Consider the following 21,875-nt stretch of genomic DNA (forward strand, 5'->3'; position numbering starts at 1 on the left):
ATCAGGGACGACGGGGTACTACCACCGGAAATGTGATCATGTGAGCTATAATTATAATACTCGACCCGCTAGCCCATTGGCAAGTGGGACCGGATGCTACATTCCATGGCCCCACCGGGGAGTGAGTGAATGTCCACGTTGCCGGTCCTAACGAGAAGCGCACGGCTACATAACTCTACGTACCCTGTACCTCAATTTTGCTCTAACGAAAGGTCGAAAATGCACGCAGTCGTCCTTGCCGGTTGCCTCCTTCTACAAACCATACAAGAATCTTTTGAATAAAAAACCTTACCAGCTCCGTTCTAAAAAAATAAAATACAACTCTCGCTTTCCGATAAATTAAATAATTTTAAACTTAATTAAATTTATAAAAAAATTTACTAATATTTATATCTTCAAATAAATTAAGTATAAAAATATATTATATAATTAATCTAATAATAATTATTTTATAACATAAATATTAGTACTATTTTATATAAATTTAGTTAAATTTAAAATTATTTAACTGCTCAAAATATAAAAGTTGTATTTTTTAAGGCAGAGGAAGTACAAGAGCACCAGAAAATCCCTCTCCATGGAAAAAGCCGGCGCGGGTCGTAGCACGTACCGACCCGCAGCCGGAGGCAGCCTGCAGACCCCCGACCGAATCCGAGTGATTTTCCCCTCATTTCCTGCTCTGCCCTCCTTTCTTTAACCAAACACCCCGTACACAAGACGATACGCCACGACTCGTATCGCATCGCAGACAAAGCTCTGCCCCCGGACGCTTCAAAACTCCCACGGCTTCGCGGAAAACCAATCCCTCCCGCAGCCCCCCGTTGCTGAGGCTGCGCGCTCGGCGCTTCGTCCCCAAGGAACCGCGGCCGCCAAGGCCCCCCCGCATAAATCCCCCCCGCTCCCAACTTGCTCCATCGAATCCTCGAATCGAATCGCGACCAAATCCCCCGCCCCACGCTCCCCTCCTCACCGTGCGCGCGCACGCACCAACCCCACCCCAGCCAAACTCGCCGTCCTCACTCCATCCGCCGCCCCAACCGATCCCCCTCAAGCGCCCTCGTCGTGTCGCGCGGGCGCAATGACGGCCGTCGCGGCGCCGCCGCCGCGGCAGCTGAGCCTGGAGGACCTGAAGGCGGTGTCCGTGCTGGGGCGCGGCGCCAAGGGCGTCGTGTTCCACGTCGTGCCCGCCCCGGGGGAACCGGAGGGCGAGGACGAGGGCGCAGCGGCGGCGGAGGTGGCCATGGCTCTCAAGGCGGTGTCGCGGGAGGCGGCGCGGCACAGGAAGGCGGCGAGCGGGGACGGGGACGGGCACCGCCGGATCTGGTTCGAGCGGGACGTGCTCCTCGCGCTGCGCCACCCGCTGCTCCCCTCGCTCCGGGGCGTCCTCGCCACCGACGCCGTCGTGGGATTCGCCATCGACCGCTGCGGCGGCGGCGACCTCAACTCGCTCCGGCGGCGCCAGACCGAGAAGATGTTCTCCGACTCCGTCATCCGGTACGTCCCGAGGACCTGAAACAACCGTGCGTCGTTCGTCCAGCGCCGCGTCTCGCGCGCGCCCGCACGGACGACCTGCCTGACAATTTGGTTGCTAAACTTTTGCCCTGGCTGTTGTCGAACCGCAGGTTCTACGCGGCGGAGCTGGTGCTGGCGCTCGAGTACCTGCACAGCCTCGGCATCGTGTACCGGGACCTCAAGCCGGAGAATGTCCTCATCCAGGACAGCGGCCACATCATGCTCGTCGACTTCGACCTCTCCACGCGGCTCCCGGCGCCGCCGCAGGAGCCGGACGCGCCAGCCGAGAGCACCAAACCGGCGCCTCCGGTCGCCGCGCCGTCGCCCGGCCGCGGGAAGCCAAGGAAACCCGCGGGTGCCGCCCTGTGCTTCCCATTCCGCACCGGCGGCGCCGCGAAGCCTGCCGCGGACTCGCCGTCGCCGCCGTCCACCTCGCGGACGGCCTCCTCGTCGTCCTCGTCCTCGACGGCCACCACGGCCTCCTCCGGGGCCTCGGCCGGCGCGCGGACGCCCGCGAAGTCGAACTCGTTCGTGGGTACGGAGGACTACGTGGCGCCGGAGATCATCGCCGGGCGCGGCCACGACTTCGCCGTGGACTGGTGGGGCCTGGGCGTGGTGCTCTACGAGATGCTCTACGGGCGCACGCCGTTCCGGGGGCAGAACCGCAAGGAGACCTTCTACCGCGTGCTCGCCAAGCAGCCGGAGCTCATCGGCGAGCAGACGCCGCTGCGTGACCTCATCGCCCGCCTCCTCGAGAAGGACCCCGAGAAGCGCATCGGCGCGCGCGGCGTCAAGGCTCACCCCTTCTTCCGGGGCGTCGACTGGGACCGCATCCTCCACGTGGCGCGCCCGCCGTTCATCCCGACCCCGCCACAGGAAGAGGACGGCGACGAGGCGCTCGACGTCGAGAAGGTCGTGCGCGAGGTGTTCGCGTCCAATGACGCCGAGGCCACAAAGGCGGGCGAGGGCGAGGGCGAGAAGGCATCGCCGGAGGCGGACGGGGGCCGCGGTGGCGACGGCGAAGGGCGGAGGAGAGACCCATCAAAAGATGGTGATTTCTCCGTGTTTTTCTGAGCTTATATATTTTTTATTTTCCTTTTCTTTTTTGAGAAAAGTTAACTACTACTGGTAGTTGTATTTGTTGTTTATTGAGTTGCCTTTTTCCTAAGGATTTGTAGTATGAACATGATGGGATTTAGCGGATGAGATTAGGAGTGAGTACGGCGCAGTGGCCGGTGGAGTACATAAATTAAAGAGGTGCTCCAGTTCTATGGGGTATAGTCACTATAGCTCTTTTTTTTCTTTCTATTTTCTTTTTTATTATTGGATACTTTGCTTCGTACATATGAATAATGAGAGTGGAATCGGCTCATTAAATGTAAATTGTTGCTGTGAATATTTTGTTCATGAACTCTCACCGAATTTTTATTCTTGTCTTAAAGCATAGTACAATGCTCGTACATTTTCTTTTCAAAAGCAATCTCTATTCTTCCTGTTATGGAAGCATGAACAGTTGAAGCGGCAACAATTCGCTGTTTCCATTTCTACTAGAATAGAATCCCATCATTTCCTGCTGGATTCCTACGAAGTTCCGCATTCTGAAGCAGCGTCAAACTCCACAGCTGACAAATCCACGCAGTCATCATATTCCGGACTCAAGGCAATGGCCAACATTGCCACGCAGAGTCCCCGATCTAGAATTCAGAGGCAGAGGCTTCAATAACTGTAGAGCAAAGCACAGAGCGAACCGAAACCTGACATCCAAGTCGCTGGGAGCAGCGAGCACCCCTGCACCAGCTCAACAGCCAGTACTGAGCGTTTCAATTCGGAGCACCCGAAGCTACTGCGACCACGCATGCCGGCGCTGGTGCCCCTGCCCTCCGGTGGAGTAGCATGTTCGCGCAGTAATTGGCTGGCTCTGCGCCTCTGCCCATCGGCACGAGGTTGTTCGTGGCAGGCATCATGTTGCTGCACCCCCGTACCGCGCGCACCACCAATGAGAATGGCGAGATGGTTGGAGCTGAAGGGGCTGTTTGGTTTCCTACTTACTGCTGTTTGGTGTGCAATCACAGTTATGGTAATATTTTTCTGCTATTATTTTGATCTCACAATGACTCGTAAAAGTGTGGCAAGATGCTCTTAGGCATAGTAAAGTGTGGCGAAGAATTCGAGCGACTAACTTTAGGCAAGTGTGGCAAGAAAAGTTATGGCAACTTATAGCACGTTGGTCATGAAACCAAACAGGCCCGAAGTCTGTAACCCTCCGCTAACCGTGAGGCCTCAGATGCCTAAACCGGCCAGCCCAAACCACAGCCACCCGGGGTCTCGTGTAGTCAAGAAAGAGATAAAAATGCAGCCAGTCACCTGCTCCTTCTCCTTGGGACTGGCGTGATACCCTCGAATGGAATCGGATCGGATATATCTTCGTCCCGAGGCCACCAACTATTCCTTCCCCCACAGGGTGCGGGGTGGAGGAGGTGTGGTCGTGGTAGCTTGCTCCGCGCCATCTCCCACCATCGTCGTCTCGCTCGCCCACGACCGGCGCGTGGGCGTCGTCACGGAGTGCGTGCGCTACCCCGTGCCGTGGCTGCACTCGATTCGGCATCCCCCCCGCGCGCGGGCGATTATTCCCCGCCACGGACTCGGAAATGGTGGCAAACCTCCGCGCCTGCGGAAGAGGGAGAGTGCGACTTATCTGTGGTGCCTCGATTCACACCTGCTTTTGCTTTTGTTGCTGAGTCGCTGATCCTAATTTGGCGGTGCCTATGTACACACACCTACGCGAGCGGCGCATTGGCACGGGCGGAATGGGCTACGGCGAGGCATTCTGTTGTGCCGCTGCCTATCCAAATCCAACAACGGCTGCTCGTGGTTGTGGGTCAGGTAGCGTCTGTATCTCAGTATCTGTACCCGTCGCCGTGAAGGCGCGCGGAAAAGCTGCGAGGATTTCCTAGGACTCGCCACGCGCTTGGGCATGTGAACTTGTGAAGCGAGCCGCCTTTGTGCTAGTAATATTTTTCTCCTCCACGCGTCGTGTGGTTCGTTTCAGCTGATGGCGGGTAAAGAACAGTCAAGCGTCAAGTGCTCGTACAACAACAACTTGGCGGCAAAGCATATAATCACTCCCGGTCCTGGGCTTTTCTTTTTTCTCCTTCTCTCGCAGCCAGTTTTGTTGCTTGCACAGCAAGGCGCACGTCGCCCCTGCTGCCGCCTGCAGCCGTGCGACGGAGGTCAAACCCTGCGGATTGGCTCATGCAGTGATGCCGATATCTAGAAGGTCAAACGTAACCACACGGGTGATTTTTAATGTAAGAGATACTGTAGACCAACTGACCAAGCCCGTTGCTGCGGTCGTGGACGGTGGATGGGCAGGCTTGATGTCATTCCTTCCGTCACCATCGCCGTACCCTCCTGCCGGCGGACAGTTCAGTCAACGTTGCCCTTACCACAAGCGCAAATGACGATGAGGCCTAATCAGCAAGGGGAAGAATGGCTACCACAATTACCCCGAGGTTGGCGCAACGCAGCCGGCGATCGCCGATGAGCGCTGCCGCTCGTTCAGAGAGTCCGAACGGCGGACCTGATGCCCACCGGCCCCCGGTCCACGCAGGACCAGTCGGGTCCATGAGAGAAAACATACGAAAGATCCATGCGGCCATGCCAAAGCTGGGCGGGGACATCGACCTCTGCATTTCACTTGCTGCTGCTGGCCCTGCCTGCGCTCCTGCGAATCGCGCTCGGTCTGCGGCCGGAGCTCGCCCACTCGCCTGCGGAAACATGCTTGTAGTTGTAGCGTCGCACTCCATTCAGCGTTGCGAATTGGGATGCGCGCAAGGCATATGCGCGGATATGCCTGCTGTGTCAGTGAAGGTCAGGCTGAGGCAGCTAGCTGACACGTTTTCGTTTCCTCATCTCCTGATCACCTTCTCACCTCGGGAACACTTGTTTTTTTCCCCCTTGCCGAATCTTTGCCTCGTTCTGTTAGTGGAAGCCCGGCTGGTTCTTCGTCACACACGCTGGCACACTGCCACGCTAATCTTAACCACGCCACAATTCCTTGATAGATAAGTAGCGGCAATGCAAAGATCCGTGGATAGACTTTGCTTCCTGGGCGCATCAGGCTAATTGGGATCATTCGACCGACTTTAGAAGGGAAAGAGATGGACGTTGTTCTGGTCTTGAAATTTAGACCTGATCCGATATTCCGATGTGACCTGATGATGAGGACCAATTTGACAGGAAGGGCAAAGGGCAGCTCAGGTCGCCGTCGCGGCTGTTTCACACGATCAAATCTTTCCAGGATCTGAAGAGCAAGTCCCGGCACGCCTTTGACGCGCTCGCGTTGTCGCGTTGGCATCGACAGTTTGCGACGAGGCGCAACCAACGACGGTTTTGGATGTCATGTCCCTCGCACTCGTGACGTCTCATGCAATTTCGATTGGATCTGCTCGTTTTCTTAAGTAATCACATCTCTGTTTCTTTTCTTCTTTTTGAGAACATCACATCTCTGTTTCTGTTCGGGATCCGGGGAACAAAATCGTTTGTTGTTTCTATGGGCTGCAAAGATCCAGTGCTAGCTGGGCCCAGAACACTCGAGTGGGCCGTCGACGGGCTTTTGTTTTTGAATGGCCATGGATTTGGCCCTGATAATCTCCAGGAAGTGCGTGCGCATCCGATCGATTGTATATACGGCACGCGCACGTGCAGGCGCCGCCGCCAGAAACCTAATACGCGGCGCGAGCCCCGCGGTCGATCGCATCCAACAATGGAGACGGAACTCGTGGCGATACCGGACGACGCCCTCGCCGACGCCTGCCGGCGCGGAGCCTCGCCGCCGCACGGTGCGTCTGCAAGGCATGGCGCGGCGTCGTCGACGACCGCGGGCTGCTGCTCCCGCACTCGGTCCGCGGCATCTTCATCAACTACATCGACCACGACCGCCCGCACCTCTTCGCCCGGCCCTCGTCGGCGGCGGCGGCGAGCCCCGAGGTCGACGCCATGCTCAGCTTCCTGCCCAACGAGTCAACGACAGCATCGACTCGTGGTCCGTGATGGACCACTGCAACGGCCTCATCCTCTGCGACATCGAGTGGCGGAGCCGGCTCTGCGTCTGCAACCCCGCAACGCAGCGGTGGACATTGCTTCCCCTGCGCACGGAGGTCGGCCTTCTCGGCTACGCCGGCGCGCATTTCATGTTTGATCCGGCCGTTTCTCCGCACTACGAGGTGGTCTTGATCCCTGCCGTCCCGAAAAAGCCGTTGCGTGCAGACCAGTGGAAGGTGAAGAAGAAGAAGAAGCGACGGGGTCCGCTGCCGCGGCAGCATGAGACCGTTCTGCATGGACTCTTTGTTCTCATCGCCGAAGGACACATTACTTCATGAGCAAACACAGGATGGACAAAGAGTTTCAGCCGGCAATGGAATCAGCAGCACTTACACTTCCATACGTGGATGAGGATGAAGATGAGGACAAGGAACCCGATGACCCGCATCGCTTGATGGAATGGCCACCATCAACATGGCAGCTGAATGTGTTCTCGTCGAGGACTGGGCAATGGGAGGTCAGGTCCTTCATCCGGGAAGGCGAGTCTGTTGGAACTGTCGAAGACATGAGGTTGGATAAAGTATGGGGGATGCGCCGGCTTTGCACTGTCTACCAGAACGGAGCGCTTTATGTGCACTGTCGAGGGTCTTTTATCATGAGGCATGGTCTATTATAACACCAGAATTCACATTTCTTTAATTTCAATCAGTGACGACAAACTAAGCGCAAGACAAACGCACACACAATGACGTTGATGCGTCCACTAGCACACGTTAACAAGATTGGAGGTCTATCTCGCGTAGCCTATGCAAATTAAAGAACATGGTTCAACTTATGTTGCAAAACTTTAGCTCTTAAGAGTAATAGTCTAAAATTGTATTTTGACCATATATTTCCTTTGCAATATTTTTTTATCAATTGCTACAAGATTGATGTCACATTAAAAGATATGTAATATACAAATATATTGGTATGAGATTCCACTCCAACTTTTCGAAGATTTTCCCAAGCAAGTTTCTTTTTGCGAACAGTTGATGATTTGTTTATCTTCTTTAGAATTTGGCAAATATGCAAGGATTGTTAGTCTAATTTGGCAAATATGTTTTCTTATTGAAGATTTTTTGCTGCTAATTTGTTTTTCACTGCTTGATCAATATTTAATCATAATATAAACACTTTGGCCGCTTGAGAGAAAAATATGAAGAAAAACAATTATTCTCGGTCATTTGATTGAAACCCACGCTTGGGAGAAAATAATAATTTGACTAATTATTATTAGTCAAAATTTATAAAGTTCTAACATTTAAAAGTTGTATTACGCTCTATAAAAAGAAATTGAGGGAGTATAAATGTACAATTAATATGGTGATATATATAAAAGGAATGCACTTTAAATCTAATTTATTATATTTATATTAGGCCACCTCTCTTATTATGTTTCATATTTTCCACCCCCCATGCGTTATCCACTTGGGTGCCCAAGTATTCTTCTGTTCATATGCAATATTGTGTAGCATACTCCCTCTGTCCCAAAAAATAAGTCACTCTAGAAATTTTAGGATAGGTTAAGAAAGAGATAAAATGACCTTACTTGCCCCTATTTATTAGCCATATTTAGCACTAATTGATTCTTGCATGCGCATGCACGTACTAAATATGATAAGATAACTTATTTTTTAGGACAAAATTGTAATTTTAGGATGATTTGTTTTCTGGAACGGAGGGAGTATATTTAAATTGTTTTAATTATTTATCTTCCATCAATCGTTGATGGACATGTTATCAGTTCATTAAACACAAATTTTCATTTACAGGTTATCATTGTCAAGTGATAAGTACCAAGTGATTAATACACCAGCAAACATTAGGAATGTAAAACCATATCTTGGAAGATTAGAGAAGGAGGTGTGTTTTGGAATTGTTCATGAGTGCCAACTACAGGTTTGGACCCTCAAGGAATCATATGGAAAGATGGAGTGGGCTTTAAGGTATCAAGATGACCTTAGCTGCTATGCCCATTTTTTAGCATCACTCTATAACAATGGTCGATGGAAAGTTGGGCCTTGGATCCTAAAGGAACGTAACATTAGTGTGCACAATAGCAATCACACTGCTGAAACTCTATCGGAAGAGGGTTTCGAGTGGGACTCTGACAACGATGACATTATTTCAGTTACTGCTGGAGGTGAGGAAAACTATCAGAGACGACTTCACTGAGATTCTTGGATTCCATCCTTACAAGAAAGTTGTATTTTTGCCTAGACCATTTGCTGTAGTGGCCTATCATATGAACACATCGAAGGCTCAATATCTAGGCAACTCACGCCCATATTGTTACTATCACAACTATTCAAATGGTATATACGAGTCATTCGTGTATACTCCATGTATGACTGGGGAGCTTCAAGAAGACAATATTGACCGCAACGCATCTTGAGGATTGGTGTATGGAGCGCGTACAAGGAAGGCAGTTGAACGATGTAACAAATTATGGTTTTGTGCTTATGCTCGAGCCCTGGCTTGCTCTTTGGTTATTAAAAAAAGGAGCTTATCTTGCAAATTTGAGTGGTTATTAGGCCATTTCTTTTTGTTACAGAGTCACATGTACCCTGATTTTCATTGATGATCCCCACATCTGAACATTATTTTTCCATGTCTAGCTATCCAAGTCATGCCTTTATATTTTTTTAATGCTTGCTGTCAGAATACAGAAAAGGTTTTGCCTAAGCTTGCGTATGTTTTGTTGAGGACAAACCATGGTGATCCCTAAATCATTCACTAGATAAGCCTAAGCTTGCGTATACACTTCTCAGCTTGAAGCTGTTGTGTGGCTCTCCAAAGCTCCACCACATTACGTCCGCCCCCTGTTCCTGGGCTCCGCTCTGTTTCCTCCTCGTTTGGGGCTTCGCCTTTGCCGTCGAACCTACATCCGTGTTCATATTCGAACCCGCGAGATAACATGCTAAACACGCGTGTGCACGGTGGTTATGATCACTAATAGTAATCGCTGCCTAAAATCTTGACTAGAAAAACCACGGGAGACAGGGACCATTACAAACCCCCTCTACTCGGTGCCAACTGCCAACCCCCAAGCCACCAACACCCTGAATCTGTTGTTGTTGCGTCCAGATAGCTGGGGTCAGCCGTTCTGCCTCGACTTCGTTATTCGCATCGCTGGATGGCGCATTAGTTCCTGAGAAGACGGCAAGCGCAATTCACACGAGCTTAGGATGTAAACGGATCAGATACGGACGCATATCACTGATATTGTATTTGTTTTTATATTTTCTATCGGATTCGGATTCAAACACGGATATACTCGGATACATACACGAATGTGGATTGCTTTAGTTACGAATACGAATAGATGTGTATCAAATACGGAGCGAACCAGATGCGGTCGGATACATACACGAATGCGGATTGCTTTAGTTACAAATACGAATACATGTGTATCGACTACGGAGCAAACCAGATGCGGTTACTATCAGATATGGATATTTCTTCGGATATCGAGTAAAGGCAACATTTATTCATATCACATGTGTTGTAACATTCGAACATCCTACGAGTCCAAATTTTAACTAGATTATGCTTAACGAAACAAATTAACAAACAATTGCATGACATTTCTAACTTACTACGTAGATGAGAAATATTCAATTACATGACATTCTAACTTGCAATATAGCTTAGATTGGAGACACTCAATTAACAACATTATAACTTATTATATTGATGATACTTCACAAGCACTCGAATCAATTCATTTGTTCAAAGAGGCCAGATTCAAATTAAAATCATGCTTGATTAACCAAATTAACAAAAGATGACATACCATTTTGGGCACTCAAATACACGATATTGACATACATGCATAAATATGTAGAAGCAGTCAAATTATTTCTAGAGTTCGAACTATTATACGATATTGAGTTTTTTTTAAAAAAAGATAGAATAAGTCTATTTTTTATTGTTCAATTGTTACCAGAGTTCGAGTTTAATTTTTGAACTAGGAATAAACAAGATTCAACTCCAACATAGTACCAATAGATAGATTATATGTTTACAAAAATTTTGGTGCTAATTTTATATTTTTCTGATTAGAAATGGATTAGTTATAATTTTTTAGAGATTAAATCATATTTTTATTAATGTATATATCGGAAATACAACTATCCGAATATAGTATATCCGACCGCATATCCGATACCTGCCGGTTATTGGTCATATTATATCCGAATCCGATATCCGATTTAAGTATCGATATCTGATCTGATATCCAGAACAGTACGCAGATATAAAAAAAACTACCCGAATTGATATCCGCCCTCTCAATCGGACGGTCGGTCGGAAAATATGTGTACCATTTATATCCCTATGTGAGCTGGAGTGAAAAATTCTCAATGAAAGCGCCAGAAAGTTTAACTTGGCGGCACACCTCGTAGCCCAATCTTCCGTCTCCTTACCTTTTTCTTGGGGATTTTTGGGCATCTGTGCCTCCGGCAAACTGGGATTATCAGGTTATATGCCTTATCTAGGATGCTTACTCCGTATGTTCAGAGATGAGAGAACTGGTTACTGTCCTCTTCAGAACAAGTCTGAAAAGATTGTCGGGTGCCACTGCCATCTAAGCGTGTCAGCAAATACTTTGTGAAAAGATTGATACAGCGGTATTCCACTGTGTGTCAAGGGAATCGTTCAAAGAAATTCAGAACTTGGAGTAACTACACAACAGATACACTGATTCATTGAATCGATTTCCGGGCAAAGAGCAGTAACAAAGGTAAGTGTACGTCATACATTGATTAACAAAGAGCAGTAACAAAGACATGATTCCATGTGCCATCTGTTCCAGCAGTCCTGACGAGACTACCAGTAGTGGGTCAATCTTCACATAGAAGAAAGCTAAAGGTCCCTGCAATACAACCATACTGTATATGCCATATAACTGCCATGTGTGCGGTGATCAAGGGTGTGAGAAGCAGCCAAGCAGGAGGTAATGCAGCTCAGCTAGCAAGCTTGAAGGCATCGATAAATAGGCCATATGTGAAACCCATCTTGAAATTGTTGAGGAGCGCAATGGGAAATGTAACCTTTGGCCGGCTGTAATAGAACTTAGTCACATACTCTGTCAGCAGCACGCAAACAACTGCGGCTATAACATCATTCACAGCCAGTACACCAAAGGACAGAGAGATTGTCTGAGCGACATAAAAGCCGCCCAGAAGAGAGATGCCACCAAAAAGGGCTCTTCTTGACCGGCTTCTGAAATAGTTTATTGACAGTTCTGGGATGATTCGGATGATGTCAACCAGCCTTCGACGCCCATCATTTCCTTGCACTGCACGGATTCTGAGATATTTATAAGAGGATCTCCGTGGGAACTTCCTATAGCTCTGCGATATAAACCCTGTCTCTGCAAATAGCCCATAGCTAGGAAGACCAATGGAAATAGAATTTGAAACACTTGTCATTGAGATGCTTGCACTGCATAGACAGAAATTTGTTTCATCAAAAAAGCAGTCATAAGAGAAGATGCTATGCATATATAGCAACGTTTCCAGAACACAAACACAAGTGAGAGAGGAAATCATTCAGACTGGCTGCATCCAATATAGAAGGATCATAATGACTGGCTGCATCAGTAGTGTATGCAAAGAAGAAAGTCAGATGCTATTTTTGGCTGCCCATTGCTCCAATGATTTAGATATGCAGTGCGCTTAATGATAATACTACCACATACCACTCTATCAAGCCATTTCCATGCGTTGAGTTAGCATGCAAGATCAACTCCAACAGCGAGCATCACGGTTCACGAATATGGAAGAGGACAGCAGTAACATACTAACAAATTCGCTGGTAAAGCATCAAAGATATAACACAGAGCAAGCTTAAGAAATTAACAAATACTGAATCCACAAAAACTGAATCCCAGGATTCAGTTTTTGTTAATTTCTTAAGCTTGCTCTGTGTTCTCGCTGTTGGAGTTGATCTTGCATGCTAACTCAACGCATGGAAATGGCTTGATAGAGTGGTATGTGGTAGTATTATCATTAAGCAACCTTCTTCTTCGAATGTTATAATCATAATAATAATACTCAAGATAATCCTCCATTGCACCCATCTATAAAGATTTAAGAACTATTTTAGAATGCATACAACACATATGACACAAGTAAAATCTAGAAGATAGTTATACCTTAAAGGAGAAGATGACTGTTCTCGCTGAAAAAATACCTGAAGAAAGGAAGAAAATGTTAGACAAATGCAGGAACTGATCAATTGAGACAGCAGTGCCACGCCGCGCGGGGGGGGGGGGGGGGGGGTGGGGTGGGCGGGCTCTGCCCCGGCGGGGTGGGGAAGCCCGGGGGTGGCGGGCGCGCAGTGCCACGCGGTGGATCCCGGGGGGGAGGGGGCCGCGGCGGGCGGTGGCCTTCGGCCGGGGGGGGGTGAGGGGGGAGGGGGGGGGGGCGCGGGCTCTGCCCCGGCGGGGTGGGGAAGGCCGGGGGTGGCGGGCGCCCAGTGCCACGCGGTGGATCCCGGGGGGGAGGGGCGCGCCGGGGGGGGGGGGTGAGGGGGGAGGGGGGGGGCGCGGGCTCTGCCGGGGTGGGGGTGGTGGGGGGAGGGGGGGCGGCGGGGAGGACTACCTGGGCGGCGCGGACGGGAGGAAGGAGGCTGGGCGGCGCGCGGACGGGAAGAAGGAGGAGAGGCTGTGGCGCGATTTTTTTGGGTGCGGCGGCCGAATCGAGCGCCGCAGCTGTGGCGATATTTTCAGCGGCGAGTCAGCTCGACCGCGCGTAAGAAACTGTGCCGCGCTAACGTTATAGCATCCAAATACTTATTTAACATGGTTTGGCACGTTTAATCTTAAACTGTGGCGTCTTAGGTGTGATTTCAAACACCACCTCTTGCCTTAGGCCTCCTCCGAGAAGAGGCGACGTCGCCAGCTAAGGAATATTTTATTCGATCAACAGTGCAAAGAAGTTCTCACAAACGTCTAACTCGTACGTCTCTCTCACTCGCACGCATGCTTCTGCGTCGGTACCTCATCCCTCTCCCCGTGCTCTCTGGTCCACGTCCGCGGTCCGCCAGCGACGTCGCGGCTCCTTTGTAGCTGTCTTTGGGCGGCCAGCCGTGGACTGGGGGCCCACAGATGGCCTCCCAATGCCATGTCGTCCCCACCTGCAGGGCTGTTTCATCAAATTATTTACCAAAATACCCTCCCCTTCCCTAGGGTTTATCCTCCTCCTGCACCCAAAACCTCCATGGCCGGAGCTCCAAATTCCGCCGCCGCCTCCGCCTCCGCCTTCCCCTTCCCCTTCCCCTCCCCACCCTTACTGCGGACCATCTCCATACACACCCCAAACGCCGCCGCCACCCCATGATCCGCCGCCACGCGGCGGCCGCGACAGCCCTTCGCGCCTACCTGCGCCGCGCCTGCTCCTCCCACGCCGCCGACCCCGACGATCAGCTTCTTGGCCTTGTCGAGGCCCCCGAGCCGCGCCACGGATCCCGCCTCTCACGCAAAGACTTCGCCTTTCTTCAGGAGCCCACGCCACCCCTCCCCGCCGCAGCCCTCCCGTCCCCGGAGGCCGTCCTCATCTCCAAGGCGATCAGAGCCTACGCCACCGACTTCGACGGCAAAGCGGAGCGATTCCTGCGGCGGCACCGGGAATTCCTGACCGACGCCGTGGTGGTCGCTGTGCTCCGGTCGGTGCGCGACCCGGAGCTTTGTGTCAGGTTCTTCCTTTGGGCCGAGCGGCAGGTGGGGTACAGCCACACCAGTGCCTGCTTCGACGCGCTCGCGGAGGTATTGAGTTTTGAGGACCGTGCTAGGACCGCCGAGAGGCTGCTGAGGGAGATTGGGGAGGATGACCGCGAGGTGCTCGGCAGATTGTTCAATGTGCTTGTGCGGAAATGCTGCCGTCATGGAGCATGGGCCGAGGCACTGGAGGAGCTTGGGAGGCTGAAGGATTTTGGATACAGGCCATTGGGTGCGACCTACAATGCTCTGGTGCAAGTGCTTGCAACAGCGGGGCAGGTGGACATGGGGTTCAGGGTGCAGAAGGAGATGTCTGAATCGGGATTCTGCATGGATAAGTTCACAATTGGGTGCTTTGCACAAGCTTTATGCAAAGAGGGGCGATATTCAGATGCACTTGACATAATAGAGAGGGAGGATTTCAAACTCGACACAGTGTTATGCACTCAGATGATCAGTGGACTGATGGAGGCCTCCCTTTTTGATGAAGCTATTTCATTCCTCCACAGGATGCGGTGCAATTCGTGCATTCCCAATGTTGTCACGTACAGGACATTGCTCTCTGGATTTTTGAAAAAGAAGCAGCTTGGCTGGTGCAAAAGGATAATCAACATGATGATGAAGGAGGGTTGCAATCCAAACCCTTCCTTGTTTAATTCACTTGTGCATAGTTATTGCAATGCTGGGGATTACCTATATGCATATAAACTTTTAAAGAAGATGGCTGCAAGTAGTTGCCCTCCTGGCTATGTCGTATACAATATTTTTATCGGAAGCATCTGTGGTGGGGAGGAATTACCAAACCCCGAATTGTTGGATTTGGCAGAGACAGTTTATGAGGAGATGCTGGCTTCTAGCTGTGTTCTTAATAAGGTTAACACTGCCAATTTTGCACGGTGCCTTTGTGGTGTGGGGAAGTTTGATAAGGCATTTCAGATCATTAAGGTGATGATGAAAAAAGGTTTTGTACCTGATACAAGCACATACTCTAAGGTGATTACCTTTTTGTGTCAGGCTATGAAGGTAGAAAAGGCTTTCCTTTTGTTCCAAGAGATGAAGAATGTCGGCGTTAACCCTGATGTTTATACGTACACAATTTTGATTGATAGCTTTTGTAAGGCTGGTCTCATTGAACAAGCGCAAATCTGGTTTGATGAGATGAGGAATTTGGGCTGCTTCCCGAATGTTGTAACGTACACTGCATTGCTTCATGCTTACCTGAAAGCAAAGCAGCTATCTCAAGCTAGTGACTTCTTTCACAGAATGGTTGATGCTGGCTGTCCTCCCAATGCAATCACGTACAGTGCTCTAATTGATGGCCTCTGTAAGGCAGGTGAAATCCAAAAGGCTTGTGAAGTCTATGCCAAATTGATAGGAACTTCCGGCAGTGTAGAATCTGAATTTTTCTTTGAAGGTGAGCACACAGACACCATTGCTCCAAATGTTGTTACATATGGAGCGCTTGTAGATGGTTTGTGTAAGGCCCACAAAGTGGTTGATGCTCATGAATTGCTAGATGCTATGTTATCAACTGGGTGCGAGCCAAATAACATTATATATGATGCCTTGATTGATGGCTTTTGCAAGGTTGGGAAGATTGATAATGCTCAGGAGGTATTTCTGAGGATGTCTAAGAGTGGTTACTTGCCTACTGTTCATACATACACCTCCTTAATTGATGCAATGTTTAAGGACAAAAGGCTTGATCTAGCCATGAAAGTTCTTTCTCAGATGTTGGAGGGTTCTTGCACTCCTAATGTCGTCACTTACACAGCTATGATTGATGGACTTTGTAGAATAGGTGAAAGTGAAAAGGCCTTAAAGCTGCTGTCAATGATGGAAAAGAAGGGATGCAGCCCAAATGTTGTAACTTACACTGCTCTAATAGATGGATTAGGAAAATCTGGTAAAGTTGATATAGGCCTTCAGCTTTTTACACAAATGAGCACACAAGGGTGTGCTCCTAATTATGTTACCTACAGAGTACTGATAAACCATTGCTGTGCTGCTGGCCTTTTGGATGAGGCCCATTCACTGCTTAGTGAAATGAAGCAGACTTACTGGCCGAAATATTTGCAAGGATACAGCTTCGCAGTTCAAGGCTTTAGCAAGAAGTTCATTGCTTCTCTTGGATTGATGGAGGAGATGGAGTCACATGGCACGGTGCCAATAGCTCCAGTTTATGGGTTGCTCATTGATAACTTTGCTAAGGCTGGCAGACTGGAGAAAGCCTTGGAGTTGCATAAACAGATGATTGAAGTCTCACCATCACAAAACATAACCAGCCATGTTACATATGCTTCATTAATCCAGGCATTTTGTTTGGCATCTCATCCTGAAGAAGCATTTGAATTATATAGTGAAATGACGAGAAAAGGTGTTGTGCCAGAGCTAAGTGTCTTTGTTTGCCTCATAAAAGGGCTAGTCAAAGTGAATAAGTGGAATGAAGCCTTGCAGTTGTGTTACAGCATATGTCATGAGGTCAGCCCACTTGTCATGTAACCATCCAACAAAATTTTTCTCTTCATTCTTAGGCAAAATGTCACATCAACCCCCTGAAAATTTCATCTTTGCTAATTAAGATGTAAACTTCTATTATGTTGATCTGAGCCCCCAGACTGTTTGGTTTGGTCTAATCACACCTTCCCAGTTAGTTTGCCTAACGGCAAGTTGAGATAGCAGAAGACTTTTGCCACGTGGGATGCCAATCAAGTGACTTGTTATGCCTGAATCATATTCAAACGATCAATTATTGATAAGCTTTTGTTTCAAACCTCACTTCGCATGAAAGTGACTGACATTAACGAATTGAACTGGATTCCCTATAAATGATAATGGCCTGCTTAAATAGCTTTCTGCAAGTGTAGAGGTAGCATTGCTGATGATGCAGCCCATGGGCACAACTGTACTAGTTTTAGTTCTCATCTTTTCTGCACTGTAGCTCCAAATAAAATTGTATAAATAATAGTGTAACTAGTTTTAAGCAGCTTCTGCTGTTTGGCATTAATGGCATCCTTGTACTTTTAGCTGCACTAATTTTTGCCCTGTTCTTGCCTTTCAATTTTCATGCTTTCGCATGTCATACTCTCTCTTGATAGACACTAATAATTGTATTGGATCAGGGTGTAAACTGGCAGGGCAATAACTCTTTTGATGGAGGGTAAAGCTGTGTTGTCTTACTCCAAGTGGCATTATTGTCCTTAAGAGCCTATTTTCAATGGGGTGATTTTGATCCTATGATTTAGTTCAACTTTGGGCAGTATTCTAAAAAGATACCTGAACGATGCATCTTCCAAACATTCCCCTATGGAGTCATCAATTCTGAAGATTGCAGTTGGATACTTGGATGTGATGAGCCAGGGGACAAGGCCGAGGATGAAAACGTGGTCATGTGCAAGCAGCACAGAGGCTGGATTGACTTAAAACTGTTTGTTGGCATCTATGACCTTCAGAAGGATACTATGAAGACCTTCAGAACACTGTACATACTGAAGCTGCACTCATGTAAGAAGAACTTCACTCCGTAACTGCAGGGAATCTACAGGGCTCTTTGCTGCTTATCATCATATCTGTGCTCTCATACAAATGCAGATTATCAAATTCCTTGCCATTCCAGCCTGCACATCGTTTTACCTTTTTTTACCCTTAGGTTTTTCTTTTTTATATGACATAGGCTAGCTGGTTTATCTTCACATCAACAGAGGATCATCTCAATAGCTACCAAGAATAACCTCTATATAATTTACTGATGGTTACATGAAAGCCGCAATGTGCAGTGAAGGCAACTTTTGAAGTCCATAATTCCCTATCCAGCAATTCGAAATGCATCCTTCTGCTTCTAACGAATGTTGCTCTCGTGATAGAGCAATAAAGATATTCTGTAACTACAAAAACAAACTCAAATGTATTACAGTTTTTCACTTTACAAATGTAGTAGTTCTTTGAAATTTAAACTCTGTTCACTTTGACTGTTAAAATATGTTGTGATATCCTATCATTGCAAAACATTTAAACTGTTTTTGTCAGATCATCAAATATTTCACCTCCTTTTCATTTGACAGTGTATATAGTCATTGATTTTCAGCATGTTCCAGACTTCTAGCTTGTTTTTGTGTTTCTTTATTCTATTTATTTGGAGATAATGCCCTTACAGTAGTTATATTTTGCCCATCAACTTTGCGAATACAGTTTCTTTTCAGGTTACTTGTTTAACTAAGCTTATTCTGAATTGGATTGGTGTGGCAGTGTCTCGACATTACCTTTTGTAGAGGTTCTTGCAACTAGATGAGTGGAAGCATCACTTTGAATGCCCAAAGCATACCAAGCCACATTCATTACTGATTACCGTAAGTCAAATGCCAAGGACTTCCTTGCATTTATTTGTTCATATATATATTTGTATGTGCTACACTGCTACTGCTTGCGTTTGAATACACTACCTTTTTTAGATGCTGCCACAATACCTAACACAATAATAGGGCAGTCCATTGGTTTATGTTGCACTGATACTTGAAAGTGTTCCATGATTTCTTTTAAATACTAAATCCCATGACTTCTTTTTAAATATTGAGTATTGTAGCTGGTGTTTCTTTTTTGGCTTCATTCTGCATCTATTATTTTGCGTACTATGATGAAAGCGTAGGAAAATGTTTCATTGGGCTTTTCCAGAAAGAAAGCTTGTTTCTCTACAGAACATTTAACCTTTTGCTTTGGAATTGCAGCGGTGACTGAAGAGATTCAAAGGAATGCATGGCTCTTCGTACCATTGAGTAGCTAGGGTGCTGCCCTTTGAGTTGGTAAATGATATCAGTAGTGTTATGTATTCTTTGTTATGTGTATTGTAGTCGCGTCATTTCTGAATGCACCTGGTCACTGGTGTTCGGTTACCTATGCTTTCTTAAATGTAATCTCCAATAAGCAGCGTATCTTTTAGTTGCTTCGAATGACAGAAGTTTCTGCTGATGTCTCATGCCACTGAATGATTTGACTCCTTACTAAGGGGATTGCTGGTGTGCCGTTTCATGCCCACAGGATGCATTCTGCTGAACTGTTTTATAATGGACATTTTATGAAAGGAAAGATGAATTACATTAGTCGAGTGTTGTATAAGACACGTACTTCAATGGTGTGTGAAGGCTGTGAAGCAGACTTGCGTGGTTCATATACGGTTATCAGGCGAGCTGCTGAACATAGAAAGAAAGTTGATCATGATTCAGGTGCTCTTTTGTAATAAATCCGAGGTCTCAAGGACGAGTTACTTTTGGACACGTCACAAATTTGTGCTATTTCTTGATACTATTGGTTTTTAAACCCATGACCCTTCTTATAATTATATTGGTGACGTTGAAATTTCAGACTGGCGACTACTAGTCTCATTGGCCCCAATGCTGAGTATCAGACTGTTTGTTAGTGTCGTAGTGACGAATCACGGACATATTGCCGGGAACTTGTCCAGCGCATTTATGCTATTCTGCCTCATAATTTTGAGCATGAAGCCCGCATTGCATGTACGGGGCAATGCACCTTTTTTTTGTCCAACAAAGCAAAAATCTGAACTTTTAACAGCAATGCATGATTATTGTCGATAAATTTCACATGTGTTCAGGTGCTGCTAATTCTGAACTTTACCTGTAAACTATGCATGGTACTATACAACAATATGCATGAAAGGGAAATATCCATGCTTATCACGGAATTGGACTGTTCCCCAGCACTATGGGGAGGAAATGAGACGGGTGGTGTCATGGTGATGCATCACCGGATGAGCTCAAGCGACTGCATCCAGTATAGCTTCTGTACTGTGTGGATTCCGATAAAGCAGTAGCCTTTGATCCACGCAAGGCACATGTACGGACCTCGCACGCTACAGTGAGTGCTGTCAGAAGCAACCGATCTTCATATTCTCATTGGCTCGAAGCAGTCAGTCTATCCGTAGCGAGAATGAGTTGCTCTCCCAATCCACGAACAATTTGTGGGAAAGTTCTGTCGAGCCAATCCTCTTTGCGCAATGGAAAAAGGCTCCGCCGGCTTATCTCTTCTTGCTTGCCAATGTGCCAATGATTCCGGCGGCAGGGTACATCAGATCCACTCCCATCTTCCTCACCAACTGGACACCGGATGATGATCTGGATCCATTCCGTTCCGCCGCTGGCGGAACCTGTCCATTCCATGCCACCGTCTTCTGGGATTTGGTTTGGGGGTGCCGAGACCTGCCCCAAAAGAGCCCCCGGCCGTCTCCGGCGACGGCGACCCGTCAGGACCACGGCTCCGGCAAGTTCCCATCCGTCACGGGACGAATGGGATGCTCCCACGTGAACGGGCATGGTGCCTGGCTCACTTGTTCTCCGGTCAAGATTGTCATGGCAGCGACAGCTCGGCCCCGCCGATTCCCCGCCCGCACCCCCCCCCCCCCCCCCCCCAAGCCTGACGATTCACTTCGTCCACGTAACCGGCCTCCGTGCTTTTCCTGCTCCGGATCTCAGTCCCATGCGTATCAACCGGTCGGAGAACACGAGCTCTGCCTCTAGAGAAGGAATGGAACCACTGGGGAGAGCCCTGGATAGTGGATAGTGAATCGCCTTCATGTGATCAGATGAGATCTTTCAGCCAGACTCTGATGTAGAGCCCTCTTCAGCTGAAGGGCAGGCCTGTATTCTGCCACTGCCAGCAAGTGGGAACACAACATCAGAAGGGGGGCGGTTGCCATGGAACCTATGGTGTAAATCACAGGAACAAGATGGGGTTCCATGGGACCCCCCCCCCCCCCCCCCTACAATTATGCAGGAACAAATGTGGTAAAACCTTATCTATTTCCCCACTTTCCGCCCCCTCTTTATCTCAAGCCCATCAAATCCGCAGACATATTCTTGTGATGATAGAAAGATTAGGACGTTGTATTTCGCAAATCATATCATATTCTATCTGAAAGCTGGAGGGACGGTCTGGAGTCTCGACGGATGATATGCCAAAGAGCCAGTGTGCCTCTGTGAGAGTTGTTCAGAAGCTACACCAAGAGCTGAGCGACAGGAGATCATATTCCATCAGACAAACTAGGAGGGACGTAGGGAGTGCGATTGAATTTGCGTAGAAAGTTTACTAGCACGTTATGCTGCAATAACTTCTACGTCACAATCCGCACTAACTACCTCTTGAGGACCTGCCACATAGGAGCATCAGAGATGCTCCAAGTGAATCTTCCAGTGTGCTATTGGGGTTTCAGTCAGGACAGTTACCCTAGTGAAGTAAAAGTGCAGCCTGGTGGTAGTATGACAGTAAAAGGTCTACAGACGAGGGAATTAAGCAGCTTAATTGATAAGGGAACTACATTTAGTTTCAGTTTTTCTGACAACTGAAAAACAGAACTTACATGTTTAAATTACATTATTATTAGATTTCTAAATAAAGGGAAGAAACAGCCATTGAGAGATGTGTTTAGATAGAAAGATTTGCACAGATAAGAATAGACATACCAGAAAGAAGAAATATATGTCAATATATCACCTTGTCATCATTATCTAAACAGAAGCACTATTTTATAATCTTTGGAGGATGAACA

General features: G+C 48.0%; 3 protein-coding genes and 1 pseudogene across 7 annotated transcripts; 3 read left to right on the forward strand and 1 right to left on the reverse strand.

Moving 5' to 3' along the window:
* Nucleotides 1–788: 788 nt before the first annotated feature.
* Nucleotides 789–2,917, forward strand: LOC112899964 (serine/threonine-protein kinase OXI1-like). The gene is made up of 2 exons (XM_025968637.1): nucleotides 789–1,494; nucleotides 1,623–2,917. Exons 1-2 carry the CDS (start codon nucleotides 1,079–1,081, stop codon nucleotides 2,584–2,586), a joined length of 1,380 nt encoding a protein of 459 aa, XP_025824422.1. The 5' UTR covers nucleotides 789–1,078; the 3' UTR covers nucleotides 2,587–2,917.
* A 3,360-nt stretch (nucleotides 2,918–6,277) lies between these two features.
* On the forward strand, nucleotides 6,278–8,992 carry LOC112900754 (annotated as a pseudogene).
* Nucleotides 8,993–11,279: 2,287 nt separating this feature from the next.
* On the reverse strand, nucleotides 11,280–13,409 carry LOC112901575 (ycf20-like protein). Of its 3 annotated transcripts, none has more exons than XM_025970515.1 (3): nucleotides 13,206–13,409; nucleotides 12,758–12,795; nucleotides 11,280–12,045 (listed from the first exon to the last, which is right to left on the reverse strand). In XM_025970515.1, exon 3 carries the CDS (start codon nucleotides 12,030–12,032, stop codon nucleotides 11,565–11,567), a length of 468 nt encoding a protein of 155 aa, XP_025826300.1. In that variant the 5' UTR covers nucleotides 12,033–12,045; nucleotides 12,758–12,795; nucleotides 13,206–13,409; the 3' UTR covers nucleotides 11,280–11,564. The 3 variants fall into 3 exon arrangements, with proteins under 3 accessions (XP_025826300.1, XP_025826302.1, XP_025826301.1); XM_025970517.1 differs by lacking the exon at nucleotides 13,206–13,409 and adding an exon at nucleotides 12,952–12,997 and having other exon boundaries at nucleotides 12,758–12,860; XM_025970516.1 differs by lacking the exon at nucleotides 12,758–12,795 and having other exon boundaries at nucleotides 13,206–13,348.
* Nucleotides 13,410–13,622: 213 nt separating this feature from the next.
* LOC112899743 (pentatricopeptide repeat-containing protein At1g06710, mitochondrial) lies at nucleotides 13,623–19,630 on the forward strand. 3 transcript variants are annotated; one of them, XM_025968340.1, is made up of 4 exons: nucleotides 13,623–16,801; nucleotides 17,443–17,824; nucleotides 17,994–18,666; nucleotides 19,042–19,630. In XM_025968340.1, exons 1-2 carry the CDS (start codon nucleotides 13,940–13,942, stop codon nucleotides 17,482–17,484), a joined length of 2,904 nt encoding a protein of 967 aa, XP_025824125.1. In that variant the 5' UTR covers nucleotides 13,623–13,939; the 3' UTR covers nucleotides 17,485–17,824; nucleotides 17,994–18,666; nucleotides 19,042–19,630. The 3 variants fall into 3 exon arrangements, with proteins under 3 accessions (XP_025824125.1, XP_025824126.1, XP_025824124.1); XM_025968341.1 differs by having other exon boundaries at nucleotides 18,509–18,666; XM_025968339.1 differs by having other exon boundaries at nucleotides 18,566–18,666; nucleotides 19,042–19,413.
* Nucleotides 19,631–21,875: the final 2,245 nt, after the last annotated feature.

The sequence above is a fragment of the Panicum hallii genome, chromosome 7 (assembly GCF_002211085.1).
Source record: "Panicum hallii strain FIL2 chromosome 7, PHallii_v3.1, whole genome shotgun sequence".
Lineage (NCBI taxonomy): Eukaryota > Viridiplantae > Streptophyta > Magnoliopsida > Poales > Poaceae > Panicum > Panicum hallii.

Bases quoted from the DNA above. Each gene is read 5' to 3' on its own strand.
- LOC112899964 (XM_025968637.1), top strand. From the start codon at position 1,079: ATGACGGCCGTCGCGGCGCCGCCGCCGCGGCAGCTGAGCCTGGAGGAC. The intron at 1,495-1,622 runs GTACGTCCCGAG...GTCGAACCGCAG, and splicing joins TTCTCCGACTCCGTCATCCG to GTTCTACGCGGCGGAGCTGG.
- LOC112901575 (XM_025970515.1), bottom strand. From the start codon at position 12,032: ATGACAAGTGTTTCAAATTCTATTTCCATTGGTCTTCCTAGCTATGGG.
- LOC112899743 (XM_025968340.1), top strand. From the start codon at position 13,940: ATGATCCGCCGCCACGCGGCGGCCGCGACAGCCCTTCGCGCCTACCTG. The intron at 16,802-17,442 runs GTCAGCCCACTT...GTATTGGATCAG, and splicing joins GTTACAGCATATGTCATGAG to GGTGTAAACTGGCAGGGCAA.